The 8,808-nt window shown below is 45.9% G+C and overlaps 1 protein-coding gene across 1 annotated transcript; it reads right to left on the bottom strand.

Moving 5' to 3' along the window:
• Positions 1-223: 223 nt before the first annotated feature.
• On the bottom strand, positions 224-4,017 carry cisd2 (CDGSH iron sulfur domain 2). Its single transcript, XM_070856530.1, has 3 exons — positions 3,840-4,017; positions 550-764; positions 224-339 (listed from the first exon to the last, which is right to left on the bottom strand). The coding sequence occupies exons 1-3, from the start codon at positions 3,940-3,942 to the stop codon at positions 250-252; spliced, it is 408 nt and encodes a 135-aa protein (XP_070712631.1). The 5' UTR covers positions 3,943-4,017; the 3' UTR covers positions 224-249.
• Between the last annotated feature and the right edge of the window lie 4,791 nt (positions 4,018-8,808).

Consider the following 8,808-nt stretch of genomic DNA (forward strand, 5'->3'; position numbering starts at 1 on the left):
GAGCCATAGAAAAAAAACCAAAAAAAAACACACAACTCGGAAAACCTTCTTTAACAGCAATGTCACTAGAGAACCTCAATTGCAGTTTTCACGCTACCAGACTGTGAAAATTTGTATTTTTAGGTGTGATAAACCTAAAACAATAATGTAACACCAAGGCGAGACCCAAGATTGTTGTGGGGGGAGGAAAAAAAACTGTTAAGAAATGAAAACCAGAGAGGTGAAAGGAAAACTCCCATTGGTGGTCAATTACAAGATCTTCTTTTTGAGTATGAGCGGTCCAACGTTGTCTCCTGTTAGCTCGTTGTGCTTTAAGTGTGACTTGTCACAAACAGGAAACTAAAACAGGAAACAACTTCATATTAGCTGATCAGCAATACACAGAAACAACAAACTCCCCCTTATCTTGAGGTAAAAAATACATTAATTAATGAATAAATTATAAGTTTCAGTAACAAAAATATAACCTCTCGGATGTAAGTGAGTATTTGGCAGTGGCAAATAAAAATAACTCAAATAGTCAAATAGTGAAATAACCAGTCAACTTACAGTTTTGGAGCGCCAGCAGCGACAGTAACACACGTTTGCGCTGTTCAGGTCCTCGATGTCTATCTCGTTCACCACTTTTGGGTTCTCTTTCTGGATCTTCAGGTTGATGAGGCTGTCTCTCTGCTTTTTCTTCTTAGGCAGGAACGGCCGAATGGTCAGATAGCCCAACAAAGCCAGGATACCGAGGAGAGGCAGCAGCCGGAGCCACTCGGACACTGCAGACACACATCAGCAAACATAGGGGGATAACTACTACTAACACTGGCATGCCTTGTGGAACTAGAGTAGTGCTGCTGGCCATAGGCTGAACATGTGTTTGTGGTCATTGGCTCTATGAAGAGATAGATCTTCACGTATGGAGGCTCTAATATCTGACATGACAATTTCGAGCTGAAACAAATAGTTGATGAACCAATTTGTGAACTGACAGAAAATTAATTAACAGTTACTTTGATTATTGTTTAATCTTTTGAGTTATTTTCCAATGCCAATGGTTGATGGTTTCAACTTGAGGATTTGCTGTTTTTCTTTCACACATACAAAAGTACATTTTTGTGTTTTGGACTGTTGACAACAGGCTTTAGGAAATTATAATAGGCTTTTTTTTTCTTGATTTTCTGACATTTTGCAACAAATTAATTAATCCAGCATATATATATCCAACATATAACAGTTAGTCACACACAAATTTCCACTTAGAAAAAAAAAATTCCACTCTTCACCACTCAAGAATTCTTCAATCACACTTAGATCATAGAGTTTATTTGGTGAAATACTACTAATATACATGTTTCCTTATGACAATCTGTTATATGAAGTTCAATTAATTGTCGAAACTGACTATTAGCTTAGCTATAGCTTCAACAGTTGAATATGCTTCTAAAAGTCTGATGTAGTAGATCTGACATCAGCTTGATGCTGAAGTACTGCAATGACATTAAAACATCCAAGAGATTTAAGTTGCAATAGTTAAAGTTTAAAAGTTAAACTTGTTTCAAAAATACATGATTAAGTAAAAATATATAGCTGAGTGAGTCCAACCTCTGCTAGGCCTACTTCTAGTCTTCCTCCTCTTCTGTGTCCTCCCCCTTGGGAGGTGACTGCAGGGTGACACACTGAATCTACTGGACCATCCACCACTGGAGATCTAGCTCACCTCTTATCTGCATTTCTACTCAATTACTGCGCTCGATCGTTGAAGTGTATCACCTCACACAAGCAGCCATCAGGGGAAAAGCTGAGGCCAGAAAAGTGCTGTGGGAAAACCCATAGTACAGTCTGCCATACATGGAGAGGACTGACAAGTGAAGAAGCACTGTGGGGATTAACTACAGTTATGTAATTTCACTATTAGCCATGAGTGATACCCCGGCTCCTGGAACTTCTCATAATACTCTTATGGCAATTAAAATACTTGCAATAACAGGATTTTGATGCCTAATGGGACATGACTAATCCTTATTCCTATAATTCCTTTTAAAAGGAATTCTATTTCACATCTATTTCATCTTGTAATCCCCACTGACTGATTATATTGCTAATTTGGGGCAGAAAACACAACTTTGGAAACAAGCTCTAACTTCAGCCACTGTCTAGTAACATCTAATTTAACTAATAACAGTAAGACTTTCATAAGCTTGATATACCAAGCACCACAATCACTAATATCTTATCCGTGTTTTTGGTTTCATGGCCTCGTCAGAGCGGCTCTACTCAAATGGTTCTACTATGTCAAATGTCACAAAAGAATTTCAGTAATGTAGTGCCTTGTTCAGCTTTTTGACTTTTTGGGCTATTTTTAGGCTTCATTTGACACTTTTTGAAAGTCTGTGTTGGTGGAAAGGTCGAGCTGAAGTAGCTGGTGAGCTTCAAGAGGGACTTTCACTTTGGTTCTCTAAACACTGCTGTGCTTTCCTTGCTCTCCTTAATTTGAACTGTGTACCTGTGCTTAACTTGAGTGCAAAGACATTGTTTTCAGTATATGGCTGAGTTACTGTGTTGTCGAGGAGATGCAAATAAATTCATGAATGAGCTTTTGTGTTCAGCGTTTAACAGATACAAGAGATGTTGATAGGACATAAATAACCCACGATGTAGAGGCCAAAGGGATTTCTGAAACAGGGATCCAACGATCTAACTTTTACTGTCCAGGTGAGGCTCAAGAACTGCTGCTCCGCTGTGGGGAACGCATTGGAATCATTTTTAAATGGACCATCATGAACCAGGCAGTAAAAACTTAATGGACCATCATGACTCAATGAATAAGAAGCAGAAACACAGAATTTTATATGGACTCTCATTAAGAGACTGTACATAATGTGGATCGGTTGTGTATGACTGATACTAATCCACGGTCAAAAACATCCAATCTACTGTACAGTTGTGTTGGTGTTTGTTTAATGCATTCAAAATAATCTCACCGGAGCTGGAACCATGAAAATGTGCTGCAGTTTCACTTGAAATCTGACTTAAACTGTTTCATACCTGATTTCATACCGATCAGCTAATTGTTGCAGGATCTGCCTTTGAACATACAGTATATTTCTGCCATTGTACATATTAGAGTTAACATTATTGTGCATATGGTTGTTGTATTGTAGTTTAGCCTTTTAATTGTACTTTTTTCTCTTGCAATGTTTTATGCGAAGTAGCTGCTGTAACACTGACATTTTCCTTTGGGGATTAATAACTATTCATCCCTATTACATAAAACTTTTATAAATTGCAGAGATGGTGAAACTTTGGGACCCAATATGGAGTCACAGACCTGAAAGAGGCTTTAAAACACTGATCGTGAAGTAGTTTGCAGCCTCTAGTCCAGTGCTGACTGTCATGTCTGTGCATCCCTTGATGGCGTGACAGACATATTGTGCTGCAGGCAAATATAGCATCACATTTCCAGCTGTTGGGGTTAAGATGGTATCACTTACACAGCAGAGGACAGGCTGCATCTTATAACTCTTAATGAAGACGCTTTGTGGTTAAGGTCAAAACTGTATCAGCATCAGACTTCACCGTGGAGAGTGTTGCTTTGAAACATGTGCTACTTTAAGGTCACCGCTGAGCTGATGTTGCTCAACAAAACATCCAAATCAAACGATTATGAAGAGTTTTATGGGAGCTAAGCAGCACGTAGACACATAGTACAGGTTTAGTCCACATTGTCACGATGGCTGAGTTTTTGTTTGCTAACGTAAAGAGCTAACTTATGTGCCCAAAAGTGTCCCCGGTGAATTCAGAAGTCATCTTCACAGGACAGTCAGAAGTGCAACACAGCTGCAGTCCATTACCTGTTAACCTTGCAAATCCGCCGATCGACTCCGGAAGCGGAAGCCTCTTCAGGTAGGCTGGCAGCTGAACTTTTATTATCCTTGAAATAGTTTCCAAAACCATCTTGAATTGGTCAATGTGGCAGGTTTTGTGTTTGACTTGAATAGTTCCTGGGCTTCGTTCATATCATTGCGTTTATTTCTGAGCGCAGCTCGTCGCCGGTACGTAAACTCCTGACATCAGACTTGGAAACAACCGAAGAAAATGCGTCGACGTCTCTGTGAATACACGTAGCAACGGCTCGTGACGGAAGAGTGTGTGGCCAATCAGCGTTGGAGGAGTTGGTGGCTCCTGATTGGACGACTTGAATTGACAGTGAGGAAGGTGGTTTCTGTCTACTTCACTGCTCCTCGTAAACTGCGGAGTTTAAAAACGTAAATAATGTATAATTATCATTATAGGTAAAGTAAGACGGGAGGGAAGTAAGGGAATAAATATACACACACGTATGTAATGTTTTGATGAAGATTATTGACAAATTGGCACACAAATTGTACATAGAACGTGAAGATCCATACACTACAGCACACTTTGGCTCTTTAATCATTAAATGCCGACTCATGTAAAGTCATTTCTTTGCATCTTTTCATTACTGGGTCACATAACAGACATCTTTTTACAGAATTACGACACATTGGGGGTTACCCAAACGCAGCGCCACTGTGGTTGATCCTGTTTTGCCTTTTTGGCACAGGGGTTTTTTTTAGTGTTGCTGGAATTTGTCAAAAATTTTCGACATTCACACATCTGGGAATGCAGTCAACTTCATGTAGCTGGTTCAGTGACATTAATAAAATATTTCATATTAAATGATTGGCTACACTGCTTCTCACTCACAGCCCTCTGATCCCAGAGTGGGAGTGATGGGTCAGACCATACCTGGTAGGGCTGGCCAACATAAGTCTTACATAAGGCTAATGTGAACTGATATAGATTTTTCAAGTGTCAGAGATTTTGGCACACTGTTCATAGCACTGGTGCTATCCCTTTAATATCATTAGTTGCATCAATTTGATTTACTACCTTGATTTGTCAGGTATGTAATTTTCTGGAATAGCAAACAACGGACATTCATGACTGGGCCTATTGTCTATACACAAAATGTTATCATATATGAAATTATAATGATAGAGGATGCTGCCCATGTCACTCACCTATAAAAACCTGAGACCTGACGACCAGGGTTGATCATATTGTTACAGTGAAGAGAAATATGATCAAACACGTCTGAACATGTGCACTGTATAGTAACATGAGTGGTTCTACACAACAGAATGTTACAACACACTGTGAACATTTTGGGGCACTGATCCACCATCTGAATGCCCCACAGATAAATAGTTTATGAGAGAAAAAATGTCACACTCGTACCTACAGGTAATCTAGAGACACCGATTAATTGGATTTGTGGGAGGAAGCCAGAGAGAACCCTCACAAGCATGGAGAGAACATGCAAATGCCACACAGGCCCCAACTGTAACCCTGGCCGGCCAGGAGATTTCAAATCTTGAAGCGGCTTGCTGTGAGAAAACAGTGCGAACCACCGCAATCTTCCAGAAGTGGGGATGTGCAATTTTGAGCAAATCGCATTAGCCTTAAAGGACATTACAAGTATTGCTTTCATTAAGCAAGACAAATTAGTGTATGACAACTACGGGATAGTTGAATGCTTCTTTCTTATCTTAATAAACAATACAAATACTATTGTAACGTTCAGCAGGATGGTGGAATAACGAGCCCAGTTGTTAGTAATGTAATTTATTACTAATCTTCGGTTACTGTCGGCCGTAACCACGCCAACATAAACATAACAATAACGGAACAATTGGGCAGCTCTCTCTCTCACCAAGCGCGCCGACCAGAGGACGAGACATGCCACACACCACAATCAAGCACACACTCTCGCCCCGCCCTCCTCCTATTCTCAGCCACTCACATGCCTAGCAAAACACATTCAGGAACAGTGGGACTTTTCAGAACAGCATTTAACACAACAACAACAACAGGGATGCTACACTGCCCCCCTCTTACTAACTCTCTCGCCCCGAGAGATCACATAAAAAGTCCCTGAGGTGACCTGGGGGTCTTGTCTGTCTCTGGGGCCTCCTCGTAGCGGACACAAGAGGCTGTGTCTGCAGTCCTGCAGTGCCCCGCTGCTGCACACAGGGTGCGTTTAAGGGTGGGGGAGAATGTGGGGAGTGGGAGGGGGACACAGTCAGTGAGTCTGGGGGTGTGGCTGCTCTGTTTCTCCGGGAGTTGATTGGGGGCTGAAGTGGGCACGCGTTGCCTCTGTATGGTGCCAACCTGTCCCTGTGGAGAACCACCCGTCTCCCCCTAGGTGGCAACTGGACTCTGTAAACCACCTCCCCCAGCTTCTCCAACACTTCACAGGGCCCCACCCAGTGGCAATCTAACTTAGGGCACCGGCCCTTCTTTCTCCTGGGGCTATACACCCACACTAGGTCCCCAGTCCTGAAGTCTCTCCCTTTTGCCCTCATGTCATAGTTCCTTTTCTGCCTTATCCCAGCCTTTGCTAGCTGGTCACGGGCAAAAGCATGAGCAGACTCCATCCTGTCCTGGAGCCTCCTGGCGTATTCTGGTCCTGGTGGAACAGCTGGTGTGTCTGGAGGGTTCCCGAACGCCATTTCTGCTGGTGTCCGCAGCTCTCGGCCCAACATAAGAAGGGCAGGTGTGCATGCGGTGGAATCCTGCACAGCTGACCTGTAGGCTAGCAAGACGAGGGGGAGGTGCATATCCCAGTCACGCTGATGTTCTGCAGTGAGGATGGCAAGTTGTTGTGCCAGGGTTCTGTTGAACCGCTCAACAAGTCCGTCACTCTGCGGGTGTAGGGGTGTGGTCCGGGTCTTGTGCATGCCCAGGCGTGCACACATGGCAGAGAACACAGCAGATTCAAAGTTCCTCCCCTGGTCACTGTGGATCGTCTCAGCTGCCCCAAACCTGGCGAACATTCCCTGAACCAGCGTGTCAGCCACAGTCTCCGCCTCCTGGTCTGGTATGGCATACGCCTCAGGCCATTTTGTAAAATAATCCATGGCGACCAGGACATAACGGTTCCCCTTGTCTGTGCGGGGAAATGGACCCATTATGTCCACTGCCACTCTCTCCATTGGAGCCCCCACCGCCAGCTGCTGGAGCTGGGCACGGGACCTGTCTGGGGGACCTTTGTGCGCTGTGCAGAGGTCACAGCGGCGGCAAAAGTCCTCAACATCCCTCCTGAGCTGGCCCCAGTAAAAACTCTGCCGTAGCCGACGAAGGGTTTTGGAAACTCCAAAATGTCCCGCCCCAGTGGTTCCGTGACAGGCCTTTAGAACCGCCCATCTTAGGGCCCTGGGGACCACCACCTGCCACCTCTCCTCTCCTGTAGCTGGCTCTTTCCAGGCTCTCTGAAGCACTCCATCCTTAACTCGGAGAGCTCCAAACTTTTCAACCAGCCCCTTTGTGGCAGGCGAGCACCCAGCGACCTCGTCCCACTGAGGCTTCTGTCCAGACTCCACCCACCGTAGCACTGGTTGGAGGTCAGCATCCTGTTCCTGTTGCGCTCTCCATTCTATCGGGTCGACAACCTGTGCTGCTCTGCAGGCTGGCCTGTCTCTGAGGTGCCTGGTGTCTCGCTCCTCCTCTGCGCGGAGCTCCTCCTCCCGGACCTCCCTCCTCTCGCAGTATCGACAGCCGTCAGTGGCACAGGGGCGCCGGGACATGGCGTCAGCGTTGGCGTGGCGAGCTCCAGCCCTGTACTCCACTGTGAAGGAATACGGTGCTAGTTCCTCCAGCCAGCGTGCAATCTGCCCCTCCGGCTCCTTGAAGGACATTAACCACTGGAGAGCTGCGTGGTCAGTTCGGACAGTGAAGGGCAGGCCGCACAGGTAATATCGGAAATGGCCGATTGCTCTCACAATGGCCAGGAGCTCTCTGCGTGTCACACAGTAGCGACGTTCAGCTTTGTTGAAGGTTCTGCTGAAGTACGCCACCACTTTCTCCCCTTCTGGCCCCACCTGGCTCAACACTGCTCCCATCCCAATGTCACTGGCGTCTGTGTCCAGGGTGAATAGCAGATGGGGGTCCGGGGGGATGAGAATGGGAGACTCCATCAGGGCTTTCTTCAGATGGTTGAAAGCCTGTTCACAGTCTGGGGTCCAGGCAAAGTCACTGTCTTTCTGCTGCAGGCGGAACAGGGGTGCAGCAATGCAAGAAAAGCCGCGCACAAACCGCCTGTAGTAGGATGCCAGTCCAATAAAGCTCTTCAGCTCCCTCACGTTGGCGGGGGTTGGCCAGTCCTTCACAGCCTGCACTTTCTCTTCCAGTGTGCTGATACCCTCACCTCCAACCTTATGCCCCAGGAATTCCAGTTCCTTTCTCATGAAGCAGCACTTGTCTGGGTGGAGCTTCAGACCTGCCGCCGCTATCTTCTGCAGAGTCCGCCGCAGGGACGCCAAAGCTGCCTCGAAGGAGCTTCCATGGACCAGGATGTCATCCAGGTAAACTAGACATTCCTGTCGGGGAATGTCAGCCAGCACCTTCTCCATCAGCCGTTCGAATGTGGCCGGGGCGTTGCACAGGCCAAAGCAGAGGACACGAAATTGCCACAACCCCCTGCCAGTGCAGAAAGCAGTCTTTGGCCTAGTTTCAGGGGAGAGGGGCACCTGCCAGTATCCGCTGCGCAGGTCTAATGAGGAGAACCAGGATGAGCCAGAAACTAAGTCCAGAGACTCGTCGATGCGGGGCAGCGGGTACGAGTCTTTCTTGGTCACGCTGTTCAGTGGTCTATAGTCGACACAAAATCTCATTTTTGGGCTCCTCTTCTTGTTTACCATCACAACCCCCGAGGCCCAGGGGCTGTCAGAGGGTTCGATGATGCCAGCCTTCAGCATCTCATCTATTGCACTGTCAGCAGCAGCCTGATGTGCTAAG

Source organism: Pempheris klunzingeri, chromosome 3 (assembly GCF_042242105.1).
Source record: "Pempheris klunzingeri isolate RE-2024b chromosome 3, fPemKlu1.hap1, whole genome shotgun sequence".
NCBI classification, from domain to species: domain Eukaryota; kingdom Metazoa; phylum Chordata; class Actinopteri; order Acropomatiformes; family Pempheridae; genus Pempheris; species Pempheris klunzingeri.

Excerpts from the sequence above, each read along its gene's own strand:
- cisd2 (XM_070856530.1), bottom strand. The coding sequence starts at position 3,942 with ATGGTTTTGGAAACTATTTCAAGGATAATAAAAGTTCAGCTGCCAGCC. Across the intron at positions 765-3,839 it reads CGGATTTGCAAGGTTAACAG|TGTCCGAGTGGCTCCGGCTG; the intron begins GTAATGGACTGC and ends GTGTGTCTGCAG. Across the intron at positions 340-549 it reads GCTGCTGGCGCTCCAAAACT|TTTCCTGTTTGTGACAAGTC; the intron begins GTAAGTTGACTG and ends TTCCTGTTTTAG.